The sequence below is a fragment of the Corvus kubaryi genome, unplaced genomic scaffold (genome assembly GCF_017639235.1).
Source record: "Corvus kubaryi isolate FWS band 111438036 unplaced genomic scaffold, C.kubaryi_AGA036_p1.0 130, whole genome shotgun sequence".
Taxonomy (NCBI): domain Eukaryota; kingdom Metazoa; phylum Chordata; class Aves; order Passeriformes; family Corvidae; genus Corvus; species Corvus kubaryi.
The window spans coordinates 826,909-851,742 of NW_024580665.1; the positions used below are offsets into that span (position 1 = coordinate 826,909).

The 24,834-nt window shown below is 41.1% G+C and overlaps 1 protein-coding gene across 8 annotated transcripts in view; it reads right to left on the bottom strand.

Annotated features, from left to right (window-relative positions):
* Nucleotides 1–3,461: 3,461 nt before the first annotated feature.
* The window catches only part of IL1RAPL2 (interleukin 1 receptor accessory protein like 2), a 386,734-nt gene continuing 365,361 nt past the window's right edge, over nucleotides 3,462–24,834 (bottom strand). For 7 of the 8 annotated variants that reach the window (XM_042027864.1, XM_042027854.1, XM_042027822.1 and 4 more), the window contains 3 exons: nucleotides 20,301–20,444; nucleotides 15,523–15,693; nucleotides 3,462–6,850 (listed from right to left, as the gene is read on the bottom strand). In XM_042027864.1, the coding sequence (XP_041883798.1) occupies nucleotides 6,153–6,850; nucleotides 15,523–15,693; nucleotides 20,301–20,444 (1,013 nt within the window). In that variant the 3' untranslated portion in view covers nucleotides 3,462–6,152. The remainder of the gene's footprint in view (nucleotides 6,851–15,522; nucleotides 15,694–20,300; nucleotides 20,445–24,834) is intronic. The other variant, XM_042027872.1, reaches the window with a different exon arrangement.

Consider the following 24,834-nt stretch of genomic DNA (forward strand, 5'->3'; position numbering starts at 1 on the left):
TCCAGCAAACCACTTCAAATATCCACAGTGGATACTCACAGCCAGGAAAACATTTACCACCCACTGCTGTGTATGAAGGAACTACTTTACAGTCTTAGAAATTGCAAAACTCATCTAATATAAAATACATCGTTCTTTGTGTTTGTCCTGAAGACAAAAAAGCCCTTAAAACCTTGTAAAACCAATTACACTCTATAAAAACAAATTAGAGGAGTTTATAGAATACCTACCATGAGAATCTGGCTCAGCTTGACAAACTGTATTTTTATTATTATTATTTGCTTTACTGCTTAGTCTGTAGCTGTACAATAATATTGCAAAGAAGAGAAAATGCTGACAGGTCATGTTCTGCTTCTATTGGCAGTGCTGATATTTTATATTTATATGACAAATATCCTGGCAAAGCTTGGTAACTTTTATTTTATGTTTCCTTTTTTTAGACATTGTTTTATACCTCTTTGAAGCAGCCTTATTAACCTCTGAATTTCTCCAGTGGCACTGAAATGATCAAATGGCTTCTTGGGGTAAGCATTGCAAAGCTGTCCTTCCCTCAGCACCACAAACACTGTAGGTCCTTTCTTTAGGGAAGCAAAATATGTTTCAGAACACTGTTATTTGTGTTTGCAAGAATGTATAATGCCATTACTTTCAATTTTCAAATTCTGCTTGCTTCCTATAACAAAATATTCAAAAATGCCATATTTTTAACATTTGCTGGGCTAACTACTGCTAAATTGGAACTGTTTCAATCAATGTTATTTATGAAATTTCAAAACCTTAAATATTTCCAACACTATAGCAGAAGGTACATTTCTCTGTTTTTCATTATTTTATAAACAAATAGAACAATATCGATTATATTAAATCAATATTATTGTACTGTTCACGTACCCGTTTTCCTTTGGGCCTGGGCAAAGAAACACTTTGGGCATTGCATGCAAGTTGAAAACCCGTGGAACTGCAGAAAGCGTGAGGTTTTACTTTGTGGGGAATTTTCCCACACATAAAGAAGCAGATTTTTTCTTTTTCTTTTTCCTGTGGATGAAACCAAGAAATTCCCATCCAACCAAAACCTGAAAATTTCATTTTAAAATTATCAAGACAAGGGATCTGAAGCAAGTGGGCTGGCAAGAAATGACATCTTTCTGGGGAACTTCACACAGCATCCATTGAAGAGTGGACAAATATGATGCATTCATACAAGAGCTGTCATTCCCCTTCAGTTACTCAGTGTTTCTGCCTGGAAAAACCCTTGGGTTCTGACTGTGCTCTTCTTCCTCTCCCTTCTTCATATTCTCCACTTTTTTCTTAGAGTCCCAGAAACTCTGCAGCCCCAGCAGGAACCTCCAAGGGTGCCCAAGAGAGGATGCATAAAACGCTGCATAGCTGTGGTCTCCTGCAGACAGAATTTCTAACCAAGCCATCCCATGGGATGAGCTCTCAGTTGCCCAACTGGGACACAATGTAAAACCCCACTGTTCTCCCATCCATGGTGGAGTTCCCAGGGTGGTGTCACTGCCAGGCTAACGGGCATTGAAGGCTTCAATTGAAGGTCATCCTATGACCATCCTATGACAGCTCTTCTCACCTCTGTTTAGACAGACATTGGGAAAGCTGCTTGGAGCTCTCCATAAAGGCTGAGTTCTAAAGGCTGCTGAATGCTGTGATTTCTGCCACTGAACTGCCCTTCCAGACCCCTGCTCAGCAAAGTATTTCTCACTGAATTAAGAGGAATTTAAGTATGTGCTTATGCATTTCAATGAACAGAGATAGCCTGTTGAATCAAAGGAACTACTGAGAGCAGAAGCCCTTAAAAATAAAGATTTTTTTTCCTGTAAAAGTATCTGTTATTTATTCCCAAGTTCTTATCTTGTTTATAACGAAGAACAAACAAAATTCCTTTCCCAAAGATGGATGATCCTGGAGCATATGCATACCAAACAGGGACAAAAATAAGCTTGATTTTAGACAGAATAAATAAGCAAATGCTTCTTAGTCTCTTGCCTTCTATCTCTCTCTTTTGTCTCTTGTATTCCTCTGTACCCAGTAAGCATAAGGTATTATGGCCTTATCCAAAGTCTGCTGAACTTGATGGAACTCTTTCTGTTCGCTTGAATGGGTTTTGGAGCAGACCTGGTGGCAGAGTATGGCAATATCTTTATAGAGGCTTCTCATCTACTGTCTAGAAAAAGGAATATTATTAAAATACCAGCCCAGAACACAGCCCCCAAGAACTGTCAATATTCACTCTGTTACTTAATTTAAAATTACCCTGTTTTCTTGCTGAACTTTCTTTAGGAGTATCAAGTCTGTAACACTGGATAGGCTTCCAACCTCTGGCTCATTTTATAGACAATCTTTGAACCACTATTGCCTCTGAAGTACATCACACACAAAAGTAAGTACACAAGCAGTAGCTTCCAAACATTACCATAAACCATATTTAAGATGAATGTGCCCCAAACCAGAAGTCCCCATGGTTGCAATAAGGATGTTTGCTGCTGGTGATTTTTGTCACTGGGCAAGGCACAGCCTGACAAGCTGGGGGTGGTGGGGTTGCATAGTCAGGGTGGTGTCCTGGCCTCTCCCCTGATAAATCCAGCTGATAAAGCCACCATGGCTTTGGTGAGACAGGAACACAAAATGCCTATATGCCCTTCTATTTCAGCTAATGAATTTCACATGAATAAGCTGGGACATTTTTGCCACCAAGGCCCTGACCCAGCTGTCACTGCTGCCACAAGGGACCCCACTAGACGGCTGCTATGGAAGTGATCCCCACAGTGGGACAAGCTCATGGCTCCTGTGCCACCCAAGTCCCATGGATGGATGCATTTCACTGTTTGACAGGGATTTTCCAGACCCTTAAGTGTTACCTATGGAAACACTTGGCCTCTTGCATGTCATAGAGGGGGCTCAAGCATGTCCAGAGAAGGACACAGAGCTGTGGAAAGGTCTGGAGCACAAGTCTGATGAGGAGTAGCTGAGGGAGCTGGGGGGGCTCAGCCTGGAGAAAAGGAGGTTCAGGGGTGACCTTCTCACTCTCTACAACTCCATGAAAGGAGAGTGTAGCCAGGTGTGGCTTAGTCTCTTCTCCCAAGTAACAAGGAACAGGACACGAAGAAATGGCCTCAAGTTGTGCCATGGGAGGCTTAGATTGGATTAGGAAAAATTTATTCACTGAAAGGGTTGTCAAGAACTGGCACAGGCTGCCCAGGCAAGTGGTGGAGTTGCCATCCCTGGAGGTATATAAAAAACATGTGGCTGTGGCACTTGGGGACATGGGTTAGTGGCGAGCTTGGCAGTGCTGGGTTAACGGTTGGAGCCAATAATTTTAGAGATCTTTCCCAATCTAAACAATTCTATGATTCTGTACTGGTATCACACAAAACTGAGTCAACAAGAGGCCCCCCAGGCTCAGGTCCCCAGCCCCACACTAAAAGCAGAGGGGTACAGGCAGGTCTGATTCATGTATATATTGTTGCAGTACTCAATATACACTTCGAAATCTGAAAGCAGATTGTAACTTGGCATCTATAACTAAAAGGTATCGATACACAGACACTCAGTGTGCTTTTGCAAAATGACAGAAAACCTGTTCTTTTCATGTTTCCTCAATACAAACATGATTGCATTTTGCTTTAGAATACTACTGCTCTGAGACATATTATCATCAGGTAAATGAATTTGTTACCCATATTAAATCCTTGTAAATAAGAGAAGCAGACCAACCTGCATGTTTTTTTCTTTTCTTTTCTTTTCTTTCTTTTTTTTTTTTTGTTTGCATGCTTAATACAGAACTAGCAGGTTTAAAATCTCACTGAACATTCTATGTGAATTATCAGATTCTAGAGTAATGTGGGAAGGAAAATAATGAAAAGTACAGCTTTTCATTTAAACATATGCAGCTCTTTTCATGCAGGGTTTTCTTTTAGGATTGTTTTTCTGGTTTTTTTTTCTTTTTAAATTACACTTTGCATTAAAGAACATAGCCGGTGTAAACACAGTCTGTAACACTTATAAAACAGTGCAAATTTTGTAAATTTTTGGAAGGAGGTTGAAATACATGTATTTATAATGGAGGTAAAATCACTTTCTTTCTCAGTAGAAAAATACATCTATTAAACACCTATATATTTGGAACTTAACTTCACAAAAGAGCAAGTTATAGTTCTATACTGTGTAATAAATTAATATCTTTCCTAGATTTCCATTTTCAGTGTTAGTGTCAAATGCATAATAACATTAGAAAAAAATGAGAGAAACATGTATTATTTAGAACCTAATGAAAAATCTTACTGACAATAACTGGTGAAGGAGGGCACAGAATAAAGAACTGGGAAAGAAGCAATGGAAAAATACTGACCTCTATGAATTATTGCACATTTGAGATCATTTTCATGGCCTTTGAGCCAATTCTGGATACTTTTTCAGTCTTAGGTCAGTGCTTGTTTCCATTTGACAATTTACAATTTAGATACAATTCAGGAACCACTGCAAAATGTCAAGGATTTACTGAGCTTGTTTGCTGATGAAACCACAGGCAGCTGAGTGCAGAGTGCTAACTTTTATTCATGCAATCAAAGCAAACAATGGTAAAGACATACTGAAGCACAGGCAGGGTTGCCTGCCATAAAAATATTTTTGGGAACTTGCTCCAGCAGATCTTAGTGAGACAAAACTCTCATGTCTGCTGTGTTTTAATTAGAGCCATGCCAAAAACTGCAAAACTGGATTTTGCCTTCATTATTTGGAGCTTTTTTCCTTTAATACAGTTGTCTCCATTGCCTGACCCTGCAATCCTTAACCAGCTGAGTATGGAAATCTCCATGAAACACACTGGTACTTGCTGAGCAGCAATGCCTGATGCTGAGCACTTGTGTAACAATTCTCATCCACTAGCAGCAGGAATGCCATTCAAGAGAGCTAAATGACAGTATCCTATTTGACTGATGGGATCACTCACACAAGTGTGAAATGAACAACCTTACCAGTTGCTTAAAAATATCACTTTTCACTAGTTGCACAGACAGCAGAAATATACCTGCTTCTGCCATATTTAAAAGATACATAAATTGGCAGGTAGACAAACAAGAGAGAAAACTGTTTCAGGTAATTATCACTGCAACAGGAGTCAGACTTACTAGTAAACCTGAATAATTTAGCACTTAATCTCTGAATATTGCTGTAGTACTTCTTTTCTATTGCTGATGTTCTCACAAAAAAAGGTTAATTTCAAATTGTAACTACTGGTTTTGGAAAAAAAATACTACATAAAATTACTTTACTACAAATCTTAGATCTTAAGAAATTTCATATTAATGAACTGGCCATTAGACAGCTAAATTTATATTTAAACCACTTGGAAAAAGTCATTAAAAATCTGCAAAAAATTGTGAAATAATCTATAGTTGACAGAAAAAAAATTTTTTACATCCTCCTAAACATCTTCCAGTATTCTAGTAAGTTGTTTAATAAAACCACATTGCTAACCATTGACTAGGAATACAACATCCCTCAATAATAAAATGAAGAGATGCTGATGGGAGCAGGTGATTTATTTTGTAGTAACTGCTACTATGCACTTCATTGATAAAGCTTCATCTGCATTGTTTCAGCTGGGCATCTTCTAAGAAGTATTTGCAAGACAATGTTACCAGGAAGGTTTCCTCCTCCTTCCTTTTCAGGATGATTCACCCTTGTGGTCTGTGCAGGAGATAATAATTTTTGTGGCATGATTAGAATTTCAAACTGTACTGAAGTCCATATGAAAAACCCAACAACTTCTGTGTATTTCAAATACTGTTACTTAAATATATATGGATGTTGGAGATTGTATACAGTGACCTTTTATCCACCCCAGACTGTAAACCGACTGTAAAGTGACAGGATGAGTTTTTTCTCTCCCCCGTCCTTTTTAAAGAAGCAATAAAACTGTACATTAAAAGACAGGAAGGACATTACTGAGTTACAAAAGAATGCCCCCTTCGTCAATAATTTGTAAATGTAAACAAAAAAGTTCAAGTAGAAAAGCAAACAAGTGTGCTGCTGCTTCGAATAGGTTTTCTCACCCCATGGGGTTTAGGGCAAAGTTCTTTACAGACTTGTCTTCATGACGGCCATAAAGCATCTCTAAAGAGCCCTGATGTTCACTACCAGATATCACTGGTGAAGCTGAGCTCCTTGGCTGATAAAGGTAGCAAGGGGTTGTTCCTGTGGAACTCCTGGGGGTCCTTGGCGGCGTTGTTCAGAGGTAGCTGTCCGTTGAGGAGCGACAGGGGGATGTTACAGTACGTGTGGTGGTTGGTGATGGAGGCGATGGGCAGCGTGGCTGCGGACACGTCGTACTCGTACCCTCTGCAGTAGTGTCTCATGTGCACAGAGTCTGCCTGCTGGTAATCGGTTAAATCTGCCCGCGACTCCACCAGCGTGGCAGAAGTGCCTGTGATGGCAAGAGAGGGCACAGTCTGGAGGTCTCCAAAGAGGCCCTGCTCTGCAGAATCCAGGACCTGATGCCGAGACACCACCTCCTTTTTCTTCCCTGGCATTTCAAAGACTAGGCGCTTCCAAAACTTAGAATTCAGTTTGCTGCTTTTTGGTCCTTTCCACTTGACCACTGAGAGAAGTTTGATAGTGTGCTTTAATGATTCCACTTCATGATAATTCACCTTCCCTTTTAATTCAGTACACTCAATCAAAATAACTTTGATTTCTCCACTGACTAGCATGTTATGGAGTCTGTTTTCCATCTCAAAAATACTCCATCCTCTCCTGAGAACATAGTCTGGAGTTAACACGATAATGAGTCTTCTGCTTTGCTCAACACATCTTGTGAGATCTTCAATGTAGGCTACAAATTATAGAAAGAGAGAAAGAGTAAAGAATAAAGAAGTCTATTGTATTAAAACATCAGGCTTGCAATCAAGTATAACAAAATCCTACAGTTTACTGATCCACACCATTTAAAACAATGGGCATTTCAATATACTCCAACAAAAATAGGATTGTGTATCAGAAAATATTTCTATTTATGGAGTACACATAGAAAACTTCTTAATAACATCCTCCATGCTTTGCTATTTTTCCCTGTTCATTGCAGCAGAATGGCTTAACACCCTTGCTGTGTAGGTGCATTAGTGAATAGAAACACACAGTTCACTTAGTGAAAAAAATACAGGTCAAGATCAATGTAATGTTTGTGTAAATTCTAACATTAACATTGGTTATGATTAACACCGTGCTGAGGGAAGCACGCTCTGGGAAGCAGTTCCCATGTTCCAGGTGCAAAGACATGAGGGTGCTGCAGGGTGTATGAACCATAACTTGCAAAAGCTCAAAAAGAAATGAACCCTCATCACATGCAGAACTTGTGCTATTGCATAGAAGCATCACGGTAGTTTTTTCTTCTTCAGGTATTGACCACAAAAGCATAAGAACATTCTCTGTGGCCCAGTGGTCTGTTTTAATATCACAAACCTGTGCTTCTATGTACCCCAAGGTATTAACAGAAACTTCACAAGTGACAGGAACAAATGGAAAATTTAAACATATTGGAAGTATTTATTTGTTCAGACATCAGTGACAAAGAAAGTAGTAGAATTCTTTCATTCATGCATGCCAAGTAGTTGCAAGCAATCAGTGTAAGCAGAAATGCCAGCCCATCAGAAGGTCCACGATGCCAGTTTATGGAACTTCAAAATATTCGTGAAATTGGACTTGGATCCCTGAGTTTCACTTATCCCAGGGATGGTAGGGAAGAGAAGCCAAATACATGGGGCTGACATGGAACAGGATGGGAAAGAGATCTACTTACAGACCTGATCCAAAACCCATTCAAATGAACAGACTTCAACAAACTTCAATGGGTTTTGGGTCAAGACCAGAAAAATTAAATCCCTTGAACAAAATCACTAAGGGCAGAAAATGTTCATTAGTTGCACAGCATTATAACTGCAAGCTTTGAGACAGGATATCTTTGTGTTTTTAAACTACATGAACCTCTTGACCATGCTACTGGAAATGTGCTGCCTGACAACAGAGAAGAAGCACGTGTTAGAAATGAAGACTTGGACACAAGAGCTGCACAGAACAGATCTTTACTCAGCACAGGGCAGGACCTCTCTTACACATCTGCCCTCAGCAGGAACAATAGTTACAAACAACATAATCAACATCTGTTACCGTTACTGCAAGACTCATTTTATAGTCCCAGGCACCATACCACAGCATGCTTATTCACACCACTTCTAGTAAATAGCTACAAAATAGGCCAACAGGAACATTCTAAAATAGATTATTTTCATGAGACTGAAGGCATAGTTAGCATCGAATCTGCCTTTACCAATGTTTTATTTCACCACTTAGCAGCAAGAAGAATTTCTTTCACAAATGGAAAAAAGAGGCAGTTGCAAACATCCCACAGACACACAAAAATTTAAGACATACACATATATTACAAATGTCTATGCAACAATCCTGACTTTTAGTTAATGGTTTATGACTTTTTAATCATGCAGCATTTACAGGGTTTTTTTTTCTTGAAATACTTTATGAGGAAAACCCCCACATTGTTCTGTGTAAAATAGTTACTCATTAATGAAAAAATTAAACATTAAAATCCATGGGAGAGGCAGTGGAGCAGGGAGAGAATCAGCAACAATGAGAAAATGATAAGCAGAACTGGTGAAACAAAACTTAAGGAAAGGTAGAAATGTTCAATACAATGGAAAGATATTATCCCAATGTATCAACAGCTCAGACTCTTCATTTTCTTCCTTTCTTTCTGCTCCCAAAAAGAAAGAATTTAGGTGGGAAGCTTCATCATTAGAGGTTGAATCTGCAAGATACAGTAAAACAACAAACTATCATGCATCTTTCCTGAGACATATTCATCCCTCCTCCAAACAACTCAGAACACTGCTATGCACAAGACAGTTCTCTGCAGGACACAATACTGGGCAGTATCATATGTCCAGGGTAGTGCTGAGCATGGCCATACATATTCAAATGCATCCAACTGAGAAAAAACACAAACCAACAAAACAAACAAAAAAATCACTCCACTTTAGTCTCTTCAAATATCCAGCACCAATCATTTCAATAGCAATACCCCAGCAATAATCCGTCATACCATCACAATCAAAAAGTTGTCAGCCTTCGCTTTGGGCGAACAGGGTGGGAAGAAGATGGGAGAAATTCCCTATTTTCTTAGGTGGACATTTCTCTCCTCTGTGCTTCTCATGTCTCTTTTGGATGCCCTCCTTCCTTACCGGGTACTGCTACAGGTTAGAGCTCTGTCCTCAGCTGACTAATGAACACCTTCACAAACCACAAACCATCATGAGGTGATCCCTCAAATTCCACGTTTGGAGCTGGTCACTAGTAGATGTGGCCAATGAACAGGGGACCTGTTGATGCACTGAGGATAAAGTACACTGAGTTACAAGAAACTGGAACCCCGAATTTCCAGCCATCTGGTCCAGAAGTACTTAGTACTCCCACTAACTCCAGCTTGGGACTACTACCGAAGGCAGGTGACAATTTTCCTGGAGCCTGTGGTTCCATTGGGTGCACTCTACAATATGTCAAATTTGCACAACTTGAACACTTCTGTGAAGAAAAGCATGGGGAGACAGATTCCTGTCTCTGGAAATTCCAGCTCTGTTTTTCCCAGTGGTACCAATCTGACTGCATAAACCTCTGAATTGCTAAATCATCTGCTCTCCTTTTACTTCAGAATTGGAGACTTCCCAAAATACCACAGGTTCAGTTGTCTGTCTCAAGCGTTCAGTCCATTAGAAGGTACTAACTCCAAGCAATCTATATTACAATGTGGGATGGAGAAAGGGTTGCTTTCACCTTTCCAGTAAGCTAAGAATTATTGTCAGGCAATGGCTCTGTTTCATTTACAAGAAAAAAACTGAATGGGGACTTCACGAATAATGTCACCAACTACGATCAACTGTAAAATTCCAGAGCAACGTATTTCCATCAGATAAATATAACTTTGCTGTAACTTCACTTTTGCTGCAGGAGGTGTCAACTTCAATGATAAGGGGAGAAAAAAAAATTGTCTTGACAAAGTCAGTATGGAATTATTCACTTTTAAGTCCCAGGAACTGTATTTTATCATAAATTAGAATGTAAAAATAATGTGTCAGCATTAGAATGAACCCACTTGATTTTACTGAAAAAGCACATTTTAAATTTTGACCATATTCCCCCCTCATTGAAACACTATTTGGCAGTATGGTACAAAACTGTTCTCAAAATGTTAGCAATTCCCATAGGTAAAAAATAAGTTTACATTGTGAGTGGCTCTATCAGTAACTTGCATCACGTTCAGTGCAATGCCCAAGGAGGAATGGACAGCAAGAAGTGTTATACCCAAACCCAAACATTGTTTTTGTATGGCTGCCCTTGAGTAATGGAGACATATCACTGGACAGCAAGTATGTCCTTGCCAAACACAGTCTACGTGTAACAATGCTGAACTGTAGTTCAAAGCACTGAAGAAGAGAATTCCAAGAGATGCATCCCATTTGCAATTAAATCATGTGGAACTGCCTATGGAATCCTGAATGAGCTACATTAACCACAGGCTGGAAGGAAACCTAGTATGCAAGCAGACTAGGAGCAAGGAAATCAATGAAAACTATTGGCACAGAGTTGCTTACACAAAGAAATGACTGACTAACCAGATTTAGATGCTTTGCAGAAGAAGTTGAGGGAGAAGGAAAAAACACTAGAAACCATATAAAGTCCTATGGATATTTTTGGGAAACATGGTTTGCAGCACTACAAGAACCAAAGAGTATCTACCATCCAATCCATGCTGGCTGGTTCCTGGCACTCTGAAAATAACTAGCCTTTCTGTGTTTGGCAGTGTGACCATCACTTGAGAAAGTTATTTACAGAAGAGTAATTCAGTTCTGGTTTCCTAACTGAATAGTTCCCAAACCCTGAGTCTGATTACTTTATTATAACACCAATGATTGTGTGTCTTGCTTTTCCTATTTATTAAATATATTTAGCTTATCTTAGCTTGGACCAGAACAGCTGAAACACAGAGCAGAGTAATGGCCCCTTCCCAGAGAGAGCCCAAGCCCCAGATGAGCTGAGGGACAGCTGATGAGTACAACATAAAGAAACAAGTGCAGATTAGTGCACTACAGGACAGCCAGCCCTTCTGCCTTTTGTTCATATTTCTTCCTCTTTCAGCTGTCATCTGTGTGTATCCCTGCTACCCTGCCCATGCCAGACATTAAAAGTAAGATTCATACAGAGCAGACAACCAGGGACTTCTGGAAGGAGTTTGTGGACCTGGATACTGTATTCCTGTTCCAAAGAAATGGTCTCCCATACCTAATTAAGGCTCATTGGGAAACCTAGACACATGGTCCAACTGGGTTTTCTTCATGCAGGAACCCAAGAAGCTGGAAATCACCAGGCAAAAACCACACACATGGGCAGACAAAACTACAAAGTGCCAAAACTGCAATGTTGACTGTCATGTGCTTTTTATCACATGCTTTAGACACTCTCCCCTTGTGCTGAGAACTTCTCACTTTTCAGGTAAACAAATATTTTTATTCTATCACTGTTGTTCTCTTCACTGCCTGATCTTCATACCCTGGGCTGAGCTGGAGTGAATTGTTGGTGTTTTTTCATTCCTGTCAAGATCAAATGCACATATGCTTAGAGAACTAGATGATGCTCTAATAGATATGTATTGCTGGTATTAAAAGTCTAACTTGACAATTTTTACTTCTTCACTTTCAGGTTTTAAAATAATTTGCAGAAACCATGGAGAAAAGTACCTTCCTCTGATGTAGTCCTGATTTTAGAAGAGTGAAGTGCAAATATACATTTTTCTCTGCAGACATCATCCTTGGCAAGACAAAAAATGGCTCAGGTGAAAACATAACTCTTCCTTTTAACCCCCTGCCAACTACTTCATCTCCTCAGGTCTTCTAACACTGAATTAGAAAAACTCACAGAGCTTCAGAGTTTTTATTGTGGGAAAAGGTTTGTTAAAAGAGCTCTGAAAATGAATAGGGTGAAAGTAATGAGACCTGCTAAGGAATTCAGTAACAACTGCAAGTGCATCTCAGGGATCACAGCCTCCTTATGCAGGTTAACTTGTCCAATTACACCTAAGTTACCTGGGTAGGGAGGTGTGTGTGCTGTCAGCTTCAACAGAATGAAGAACACTCATTCTGTTAAGACCAAAGAATAATCTTTAAGAAAGAATAGCTACTACAGTACTTCCCATAACATGCAACTCAGTTCCTGGGTTACAAACTTGGTCTACATTGCCATGACTCCCTGCTGGGTTGCCCCTCTTGCCTCCCAGCCAGCATGGCCATGTAGGATTCTTTTCCATCTCGCCAGTTCAGGGAGTTGGATCCATCCACGCTGCTCTCAGGCAGCACCAAGAGTCATCACAAAGGTCCTTGCTGGCCACTGTGTGATGGGCATCGCTGAGGCCGTTGGCATCCTTCATGGTGGTTCTCCCTCCCAGTAGGACAAAATGCTCCACTGGGATAAAATCTGCATCCTGGCAGAGCTCAGAAACCAACTGCAAAACATGACTCAGCCCTGTCTGATCTGAACCCTGGGATCTGCTTCCCAGTGGTGGAGAGGTGGCCTTAGTCCCCACAGCCACCACCTCTGTTCTCCTGGGGACAGCAGCAGTTGCTCCATGGACATCCCTGAACCAGACGGTTCCCAGCGCAGAGCTGAAAGCAGAGCTCGGCCTTCCCCTTTGGAGAAGGTGGGTGTGTCCCAGCCACAGCACATCTGGCTGTAATCTCCCCCTCGGCTACACAGGGACATGCAGAGCCCATCACAGCTTTTCCCCAGAGGTTAGCGATGAGCCAGCTGGACAAAAACACAATCAAACTTGTCCCTGAATTTTCCCAAAGTCAGCTTTTTAGGTTGTTTGGAGAACTGCGCAAGAAAATTAATGAAATACTATTTAACAAATCTATTTTTTGTCTGCTCTCAAATGCACGGAGCAGCTGTATGAGCTGCTGCATGCCAAGAAGGAAGCGAATGATGCACACCCTCCCGCGGCAGCTCCTCACAACTGCAGGGATTGCAGGAAGCACCTGCTGTACACAGCTCCTGGCTGCACTACTGAGGTGACACACACCAAGGTACACAGGATAGAGAAGACACACATCAGAGCAGAGTGGGAAACGAGTACATTGATGAAAGTAATTTACACTGAAAGATGAGGAAGTGAAGCAAATGTGAGAAGAGATATTTCCTAAAATAAAACGATAGCTGTGATCAACACCCCAGTTTTTTATAGAAATCTACCCTGGAGAGCTATATGTTTTGTCACATCTGCCACTTTTTGACTCAGTCACTCTAAAATACGTTATGTTTACCTCTGAAGTTTCTAGCCAGTCCATTCCACATCACACTGCCTTCAATAAGTACTGCAAGTCCTTGTGAGAGTGGTGAGTATTAGGCAGAACACAGCCATGTTCCACTACTCCAGGGCACATGGAGAGCTCACAAATGCAGGAGGCCAAGTCTTCCCTCCTTCCCCATCCCCTCACCCTCACTCTAGCCCTTCTTGAAATAAAGTGCTTTCCCCCATATCTTTTTCAAAGCTAAAGTATGCAAATCACACTCATTTAAGCGCCACATTTTATTCTGCTGTGTCATTACGTCTGATTAGGCGTTCTTGAAGCTCCATGTATTAGAATCAGGCCTTTTCATAATACTGAAGAAGTGAGTTTGAGAGGAAAGAAGAAGGATTAAATCTGTGAATAGTCATAAATGAGAACTGACATTTTCAGGTACCCTACATTTTCAGGAGAGGTTTAATGAATACCCAAAGTGATGGCAAGTATTTGCTGAGCACCTTGCTGACAAAAATAGACAAAAATAAAATACCGTGCTGGCTGGTACAACAATCAGAAAAAAGAAACTCATTTCAGATTAATCTATGCTTTAGCATAGTTATCATTGAAGGGTTAACTTTAAACTTCTTAGTTCACTTGCATAATTGCTATGTATAACTGCTATATTGCTGGATATGAAACAACTAGTTACAAGAATTCTGTGGTTTTTACCACAAAAAGATGTATTTTCTCTTAATAATATCTAAAAATTTGATATAACTTGCTTGTACTGTAAGAAATAAGAAAGCTATAAGCCAAGTTGCCTTTCTGGAATTTGTCACTATGGCAGACAAACTTACACCTTGCAGGGGCAAAAGCAAATCAGCTCTGAACTAGGAGTTGTAAATGCATGTGATAAATTCAAGCCCCCTGCACAGGACTTTGCATGATCTCTGGTGAGGCTCTGACTCCTCTTTCCCTGTGGTCAAGGCTTCAGAGCTCTGTTTCCAGCGCTCTCAAATGCCAGAGAAGAAATAGGCTCTAACTTTTGGGTCAGGCACTGGGGTTTGGCACAGTGAGGCGGCAGTTTCAAGTCTTTTGGCAGGCAGGTTGTAATGCAGCTAAGCTCGAGCTGTTCCACGTTTGGGGACATCTGCTCCACTACAGCCATTGCTTTGTTCTGTTGTTCGTGTTTCCTACACAGTAGCACATACAGAGAGAAGTTCATGTTCTCTTCTATTGCTTTTATGAAAGTGATTTGGAGATGGAATTTGTAAAAAAAAAAGCTGATTTTTCACAAGGGTAGCACTTCATATAAGTGTGATATTACAGTAACCATACTGTGCATTCAAAATTCATCAACACAATGGATATGATGCATGGTCTTTTTGGCTTGCTCAAAAATCAGTCTGGTAGAAGAAATGCCATAACTACCATAGGAAAGCACTGACCATTGGTAGAAACATCAAAAGGTGCTGCTGAATCTTCAGATGTGGCAGCAAAACAGATTTGAAATGGACAACTCTATTTCACTATCAGCATGGAAAACAGCATCAGCTCACAGGGCTATACACAGTCCTCTGAACAATTAGTATTACTTACACAATATCAGTGACTTACATGATGCCCACACTGCTCAGAATTCAATACTTAGTCAAAATTTTAATGAAGAAATCGTACCTTTACCATTAATGGGGAAACTGTTTAGATCTTTATGAGATCTCCAAGTTAAGGAAAAACCCAAAAGACAATAGAAAAGATGACTTTTACTTGTAAAGTTGCTGTAGATAAACAACTAATCACTGAAAAAAAAAAAAATCCCATTTTCAATCATGTAACAGAGATGATAAAATCCTGTTAGAAAATTTCCTGCTTAGTTACCTGTGTTTGATGTAGACATTTGGACTTGGTATTGCTTGCAGTGCTGCAGCCTTCCCTGTAGGAAGGTCCAGCTCCTGCCTCCACTGAAATCAATGGCAGTTCCCTCTGATTTCAGCAGTGCAGGAACAAGCTCCAACAGCGAGCTCAAAGTCGCAGTGCTGAGGAAACTTTTCCAATCTTTGCAACCACTTCCCAAGGTTTTCCATATCTAGTACTTATTACCTAGTCCAGGTCTTTGTGACACATCAGACAGAAATAAAACTGAAAGGTCAGAAATACTTACTTCCACTAGGGACCAGGTCCCTATCTGGAATGAAGAGCTTATATCCATAATGCTTTTCTAGAACATCTGGCAGAATTTCAAGTGCAAACTGCTCCTCTTCATTATTATCACGATCTAATGCATCAGGATCCACTTTGGTGTATGAAAGATAAGCATCATATTCCTTGTTGTCTGTAAGAAAACAAATCATGTTCAGCCTGCTGTTTGCAAGAACACTATAAGGAATTCAGGGGAGTACTGGGAAATTGAATTATGCCTTGAAACCACCAAGCATTTCCCAACAAAATGGGGACTTTTCACAGGAACATATAATCTGGCTTCCAGACAGAAATCACATGGATCCTTTCAGTTTTCTTCTGCATGTTGAGCAGTAACTCTGCTCCATGTGGTCAGACACGTGTTACAGTTGAAAAGATGACGGGCAAAATTTTCATACAAATACTAAAGTGGAAACTTTTATTTTAAGCCTTTACATATTTGTAATGCAATTCTTTCAACTTCTATTCCTCAAGAGTGCTAGGATTATGTTAAAGTTTTGAGCTTGGAAAAGTTTTGAGCCTGGAAAGTTTTGAGCAAGGAATATTTCCTTCCACAAGTAATTGTGAGAAAAGACATGACTTAATTCAAATGAATACTGACTATTCAGAAAACAATGCCAAATACAAACAGCTCAAAACATTTTTTTTTCAGAAAATCCCATAGTTTTAAAAATCAATATCATAATTTTAGAGGTCACTTGATCCAGGAGATTTGAAATACTTGAGGATCACATTATAAGAGAGACAAATAACTCCCATAAAGGGCAACACTCCTTCTCCTCTTCCTCTTCCTCCTCCTCCTGCCCAGAACTGGGGCTTGTCTCCAGCTCTGCTTCTGAAACATGGAGCTAAGAGCTCATGAACAGAAGTGGTGCCACTACAGAGCTGGGGATCCATGCTGGGATCATGTCTTAGTGACATTTCTCTTTGTATTCCTCTGCAGTAATGGAAAATAGTATATTGAAAAAGTCAACCTTCAGCAATTCAGTCTCCAGGGAAGAGCACAGCTGCCATTATTTACAGAAAATGAAAAATCAAATAGTTAATGCTGTGAGAACAAAACTGCATGAATGGAGGGGTTCTGAGTACCAATTATCTGTAAAGAAGAGTGTACATGAAAGATAATTAAAGCAGTTAAAATTCATCAATATCTTCTGAAAAAACCCCAAATACCTGATCATAATAAAATATAACTCTTGATGACTTTGAACTGATGGTTACTTAAAATTCCTGACACAAAGCCAGACCCATGAGGGTCAGAGCTGTAGTCAAAGCATGTGAATAATTACATATTTGTAAGAGGCAATTTGCCTAGTGTCACCATGGCTGTAGGGAAGGATGGAAGATGTCCACCTGGCTTGCTGACATTCCTCTGAAATCAACAGGCCAGCCAGCTTTGGAGGCCTGTCCTAAACCTGCCACCCTGCCCATAAGGAAGCCTGTCAAAACCTTTTAAGAGATGCCAGTGATCCCAGAGGCACCATCCCTGCAAAGGTTGGAGAGCTGTGCGAAGGCAGCAGTGCCCTGACATTCCTGGCTGCGGAGCACCGTGAGACCCAGCAGTCCCTGAGCCTCCTGCCCCTGCAGCTGTAGGGGGCACAGCTGCCCTCTCCAGTCACCTCAGCTCACAGTGTCAGTGAGCAAGATGTTGACAGAACCAGCTCCCTTGGGGCTCCTGGGAGCCCATGCACTGGTGTTACAGCTCCACAGTCTCAGCTCACTCCTCACAAGCTTCATGTACCAGGACAGAGAAGAAGGAGCTGCCCACACTCACCCACTGCTTGCTGTGGGGGCTCTGGAAGCAGCACTGATTGGAGCCATTTCCTAAATGGGTCCCTTAATCCTCAGTGTCATTTTCTCTAAAAGCAATGCTACACACAACACAGGAAGTGAGTGCATCCAACATTGCTTATGTGGGATATTTTTAGAAATCGGAATAAAGCAGATCTGTTGAGTTCCAAATCTTCTTTTTTACAGAAATACACATATGAGTGGAAAATGACCCTGTGATTGCATCTATACAGTTGAGTGCTCATGGGAGCTTTGTATGCTCCCACTACAGCCTACATGAGAAGAAACAAACATCCCCATATATGCTTTGACTTCTGTAACATTCTGTCTCCATCTTTCATCCTGAAGGATCAGAAGAAGATACAAAGCTGTGAAAGGTCTACAATCATGCACTGGAAAAATAAAAGGTTGTTTTCAAAATTTATAGGCACACAAAATCTCCTATGTACTCATGGGGCTTCCTCTAAACAACCAGAAAATAATATTGTTTCATAAATTAAGAAGTGATTGAACCAAGGAAGTTACATGAGTAAAAATGCAGCAGCTTCACACTGAAAACACAAGATAAATAAGTTGAAGCAGGCTGGAGGAAGTTACCACTTTTGGTTGGTGTGAACCAGGGATATTATGTTGGTATAATCCCACAGTGTTTGAGGTAAAGTACTTTCCAAACCACATAATTTCACCCTTCCCTTTGTCCTAGGTACCAGTATCTTAAGAGTATGGAAAAAGCATAATTTTAGTTTTTTCCTTTAGCAGGGGGGGGGTTTCTGAATGCAGGGGAGCCGGCCGAAGTCACAACACAAACACCGATACGATTTGAGCATCATGCTCCCTTTAATCTTTACTTACACTCACTTATATCTACTTTACAAAGATTCACGCCCTATTCCCATGGGACAGCCTCTAAGCAGCAGGGGAGCCGACCAGTGTGGAACTTTGCCAAGGGTTCTCAAGGCTGCCTGCTGCCAGGTGTCTTTCAGGCCTGTCTGCAGCCTGAGGCCCCTTCAGGGGTTCTTCCTTAGCAGCCCTGGGGTGCCCAGACTGCCCAGACTGTCCTGGGGGATCATATGCCCCTGTTCCACATGGAATCCCTCTACACATCCCCCCTTTTCTTTTTGGGCAACCCAGGCCTGGTCGATGATGTTTCGCAGCCCCGCTTTAAGGCAAGAAAAAATACACCCAAATACTATTAAGCCTATTAAAGGTCGGGAGCCTGCGCTTCTGCCTTTGCAGCCATTTCTCCCTCAGACATTGGAGGGGTAACTTCCTTCCCTGCTGAGTCCAGCAACTCCCACAGGGAATGCATGGGTGCTGCTGTTCCCTTAACCGGTCTGCCCGCGGTCAGCCTGAAGAATTGTGCAACCTGGTCTCCGGCCGCCGCTCCATAAGACCCCCATCTGTTTCCTTCCCGGAGCCACCACCCCCTAAAGCCTCCATGGCCACCGCGGCCACTGTCCTCTCAGCTTTCATCTCTGCGAGCGTGTTAGTCACAGCTCTCCAAGTTAATCTGAGAGCTTTAGTTTCTTTAGCTTCTTTTCCACCCTCAATTGTGGACAGCCACAGTTTGTTCCCAACTTCCCACCATGCTTCGGTCGAAAACAAAAGCAAAGTGTATTTCAAAAATCCATGTTCCCGGGCCCACGTAACGAGGTCAGTAAGATCTCGATCCTTTATAGTCTCACCTCTCTTAGAGAGGATACTGGCTAGGAGGCGAGTTCCAGCTTCATACTCCATAGCTTCTCACCTGCGGGCACCCGCTTGGCCATGCGAGCTCCAGTCTCCGGTTTCACTTGGCTTTGAGACCTGGTCTCCGGCTTCAGTCGGCTTTGAGACCACCCGTTCCTGCTCCCCAGGCTCCACCACCGATACAATGATTTGGAGTCTTACCGCATTCAAGAGAAAAAACAATCACTCGGGTCCCTGTTTGGGCGCCAGGTTTAGCGGCGGGGGGGGGTCCGAATGCAGGGGAGCTGGCCGAAGTCACAACACAAACACTGATACGATTTGAGCATCGTGCTCCCTTTAATCTTTACTTACACTCACTTATATCTACTTTACAAAGATTCACGCCCTATTCCCATGGGACAGCCTCTAAGCAGCAGGGGAGTCGACCAGTGTGGAACTTTGCCAAGGGTTCTCAAGGCTGCCAGGTGTCTTTCAGGCCTGTCTGCAGCCTGAGGCCCCTTCAGGGGTTCTTCCTTAGCAGCCCTGGGGTGCCCAGACTGTCCAGACTGTCCTGGGGGATCATATGCCCCTGTTCCACAAGGAATCCCTTTACATTTTCCAGTCATACATGAGGATAGAGAAAGAGCAAGTTTCCTGATCTCTATTCCTGCTATTAGGCACCAAACAGAATATATGATAGTGAGAGGGAATGTGGGGGAAGAAAAATGGAAAACAGCCTAGTTTATTCCTAAACATACTCCCCAGGCAAGCTGCCCATTCCCACCAAGCTGTTTACAGTCTCCCAACTAACTGAGGCAACTAGTTAGCCTCAAAACAATCACCTCTCACTAGTCAGAGAAGGTCACTGGAAGCCTGGTGGCAATTCAATGAAAATGTTTCATGAAGAACACCTAGTGAAAGGCTGCTCAGATACATTATGGATCTCAGGAGAAGGGACCCTGGGAACATGTGGCACTGGACACATAAATGTAAAGAGTTCCCCTGAGGAGTGAGTTCACAAATGACATGTGAGCCTCTGTAACAGATTCATGAACAATTCTTCTGGCTTCCTTTTGCTCATGGCACAGCCCAGTCACATTTTTGTGAAAAGATTAATTGATCTCAGGAGGCTTTGGGAGAAAGTCTTAGGGCTTTACACTGTTGGGTGCTTAGTAGTTTAAACTAGCAGCAGGTATCTTTTGGGATTCATTTCAATCTCGCCACTTTGTTTCTCTGAAATATTTTCATTGCATATATTGAGTTTCCTGTGCAACTGCTTACCATCAGCTGCTTCATCTCCTCCAAAGTTCTGTCTGTAGAACAGCATTAACTCTATGTTGTAGCACTTATAGATGGTCACGAGCAAAATAAGCAGAAGAAGGATGGCTCCCAGTCCTCCAGCAAGTTCTATTTTGTAGATCAAATCTAAAATTAGCAAGGAAAGGCAAAAAGGTTATGATCTTTCCAAGCTTTATTTTCTCTAATCCACCGTACAATTCCACATAAAATGGTGCAGCTTCCAATTATAACCACCATAACATTAAGAATGCCTAATAATTTTGTCCATTACCTATTACTTAACTTTACTCATTTACTCCATCTACTGCCCATCTAAAATAACCATCTGAAATCCAGAATGCATATGAGGCTATACATGTAATTCTCCTACACAGGAACTATGTAGTGATGTTACACAGAGGATTAACCAACTTTCAATGAGCTGGTGGAATTTGAAACTTCTGCATTGGCAGAGTGCATCAAATGCCGTATGCAGCCTGTGAGAACAGATAAATTGTACCCCATTGGGCAGGATCTAGTCCGTCCCCCGCCAAATTAGACAGCTTTGGTTTTATATTTGTGAAGCCTGTGCACAAGCTGATGTGAGCTGCTAAGCTTGATCACTGGAAAAAGAGTTGAGCTTGCAGGAAGCCCAAGATAACACAAGAAGCCAGGAGCACATATCAGGCTGCAAAGAGCCACTTTGAGTTGTGATGGCTGCTAACAGAGTTCTCATGTTATTTGTAGAGTTCACATTATACTTTAATGGGACATAGTGTTAGTTAAAATTTCCTATTCAGATGCTTTTGTTAGGAAATATCACAAGAACTCAAAGAACTTCACAAATGCATCCAAACACAGTGATCTATTTTTTACAGCTGGGGAAACAGAGGCTTAAAAAAGAGAAGCAGCATGTTCAAGGTCATTCAGCAAACCAATGACAAAATGGGATAAAACCCCTTGGATACCAGTCCAGAGCTCCATCTGATGCAAGAGACTAACTTGAACAGCATTGCTCTTTATCCCAAAATGTCCTCTGAAAGTAATATTGCTCCTAACACCACCTGGCATATTACTTAGCCATAAAAGACAGAGGATGACAATTTGACTCTCACAGCCATGACATCTCAGATAAGATGTCATGAAGATATTTGCTCCTGTGATAAACACAGCAAGAAGTTGTCAAACTAATACAGGCGAGACAAAGTTTTTGTGATCTTTATGCTTCTAAAACTTAGGTCAGAAAAAATCACTTATATGTCATTTGTGTCACTTTCAAGATAAAAAGCAAATTAGTTGCATATCTTTGGGGGTTATTCTTGCCTCGCCATGCCTTGTATTTCAATAATTAACATCAGATGTCAAGCTATTCCCAGTTTACAGTATCTCTGATGTCTGTCTGGCAAGAAGTCATGGACTAATAGATGGAAAAGTCTATTATAATAGCTATTTAATCTCTCTGAGAACACAGGGAATTCATGGGACTTTTACTACACTGCCTGATAAAGCCTGCATGTGCTCTGGGGGATAAATCTAGGCAAATGGAGAACAGAGTTGGTTAAAATCACTTTTGAGGGGAATTTTGTTTTTATTGTACTGAATCTTTTTGGCTAGGAAACTGAGATGATGGCAAAGCCTTGCCAGCTTGGAAGGAGAGAATATGCTGAGCCTTGCAGCTCACACAGGAGCACAGAGCTGTGTCCACTTTTGTGGGGGAAATGGCAGGGTATTAAGCAAACCCACAAAATCCAGCTCAAAAGGCAAAATTAAACAGCTTTTGCATGTCCTGTATTTGTCCTTCTGCCCCATGAACTCTCCTAGAGAACAGACAAAAGGAGGCAGAAAGCCAAGGCTTTTGAGCTCTCCTCATTTCCATTCCAAAGTGGAGGCAATGAGAAAAACCCAGGATGTTCAATTTTCTTGCCTACTCTACTTAGTCTTGGCCTCTGATTAATTCCTTCCTCCTCAAGTGGTCCTCACTGAGATAAATAAGGAAGCAGCATATCGAACACTAGACAAGAAGTTGAATCTGGTCTCTGTGCTATTACAGTGACCGAAAAATAGCAAATAATAATATTGATAGTTTCTAATGTAAAACAATGTAGAAAGACCTTGCCACAACATATTACACATATTACACATATTACAGAGGATCATGGTGTTTAAAATAGCAAAAGTCTCATAAATACCCAATGAACGAGAGACAAATACATTTTAGAAGTTCCTCATAATTTAGTAATGTATCAGTATCAAACCTGCCCCCCCTAAAATTAGTTCCTTGCATGTCTTGATTAAAGGCCTTGAAATAAATCGTGAGGAAAAGTCATCATAATATTTATTTTTATCTCAATTCACTACTTCTTGCCACTAAAAGCATGGTCTGACTTTATTCTGCAGTTTCTTACAAGTTATTTGTCTTTCAGAACAGTTATATTATAGACTATGTAGACTTCAATCACTAAAATACTGGACTGTTTTCAAATTCATTTGAAGGGAATCCTGAACTATTCCCACAACTAAGGGACAAGTGGGTGTATATTGCATTTCCATGTAATTTGAGCACCAAATATGCTAAGACAGCACAGAGAAAAAAAGAATTAAAGCAAACCAAACTCAGGATTGTCCAGAGCTTATTTCTGAACAGCTTGAAAGCAAGTAACAATGTGGTCTTTAATTAAGTCAGTAAAGAAGAATGTGACAGCAGACAGTTGTGTTCAGGTCTTAGAAGCATGTCTGATTCTGCCTTTGCATTGGTAGCTTTGGGTTTGAAGCTGGATTTGGTTCTTTTACAGGAGAAAACCCCAAACAATAAAAATAATCCTAAATGATGGCACATGCTTTGGGGCTATTGCCACACTGGAGCTGTGCAGACAGCACTCCTGTATTCTCCTGAAGATTTGTGGGGACTGTACCACTAATACAGCAAGAGACTTTAATATACTTTGCCTGAAACATTTGAACAGCTAATTTTTCTTTTTTTTCAAAGCAAAGTATGTGCTAAAAATAACCACCTGATGTCAGAACAATAACTCTAGAAACTCTTATACAACATCTACAACTTAGATTTTGGGTTTATTCCTGTTTTTCATCGAAGCCAGATAAAAACAGAGCAGAAGGCAGGTCTGGAGACAGAACTATAAGTGCCTTTTGTCAAACATGGGTAATGCAGCTCTTAACAGGTACGAGTTTGGAGGGAGGGGGGTTTCTCTGACTGAGAGCTCTGTGCTGCAGCACATTGCAATAGAAATCCCTTCTTTGACACACATAAAGGATACTGGTCAACAGCTTTCTGCAAGTCCTAAATCTTGTCCCAGCTCAGTAAATACAGTAGTATTTCCTGGCTCATGAATATCTACAGTAAAATCCAAGCTGGAGAAAGTTAGGATAAGAAGCAATTAAATCAACTTGCAGAAAGGAAAAGTTTGGTCAAGTAGTTGTGAGAACTTAATAAATAACAAACAGGACAATGGGACAGGCAGTCAAAGGACACAGTAAAATACAGTGGTTATTTTAAATGACACTTTAATAGCTTGAAAATGAACTACTGAGAGCGCCTGAGGGGAATATAAGTTTTCTACAGCCACAGTGCAGAGAGAAATGAAATAGTAGCTGCAAAGTGATCCTTTCCACCTCCAAATTCTGTATTCAGCAGTGCTTCTTCCATAATTTCAGCAGAGCTCTGAAATACCTGCTTTTTTTGTTATAAATAAACCCAGCTCGTTATTCTACTATATGCACACAGCAGAACATTTACCAGTGCCAACAGAGATATACTTACTATCAGTTGTTTATTTATGAGGTTCAGTGGAAGGAAAGGTAGAATGCTTTTTGCACTAGAGAAACTAATCCTTCATCATGATGACCAGATTCCTTAATTAAAGGAATTCCTTAAATAAAGTTGTGACAACCTGTCAGTTTAGATCACAGAATTGTGGAATTGTTTTGGTTGGAAAATACCTCCCAGATGATCAAGTCGAACCGTTAACTTAGCACTGCCAAGCCCACCACTAAACCACGTCCCCAGGGGCCACATCTTCATGGCTTTCAAATCCCTTAGGGATGGTGACTCCAGCATCCCCAGATCCTTTGCCACCTGGCAGCCTTCCAGCTCCTCTGCCCCAGCCTGGAGCTGCAGCGAGTTGTTGTGACCCAAGAGCAGGACCAAGCACTTGGCCTTGTGGAACCTCATACAACTGGCCTCAGCCCATGGATCCAGCCAGTCCAGATCCCTCCTGTATGTAAGTTTGTAGTAGATAGTAGAATGATCTGCTAGATCAACATTCCTTTTGTCCAACTTTGCCACAGTGAAAACACACAAAGGACTGGAACTGCCCTTTCAGTTTTGCCTCATGAAAACAATTCTTCTTCTCCTCTTTTGGCAAAATATTTGATATCCAAGAATGATGGCAGAGATCTGGACAATGTATTAACTCTTTAGTCAATCTCCTGTGCTGATGTTCTGTGGTTTCACATAACAGCTTTGTCCCAAGGGTGGAACCTTCCTTTGCTTTCCCAACAATTACTATCTTACAGCTTT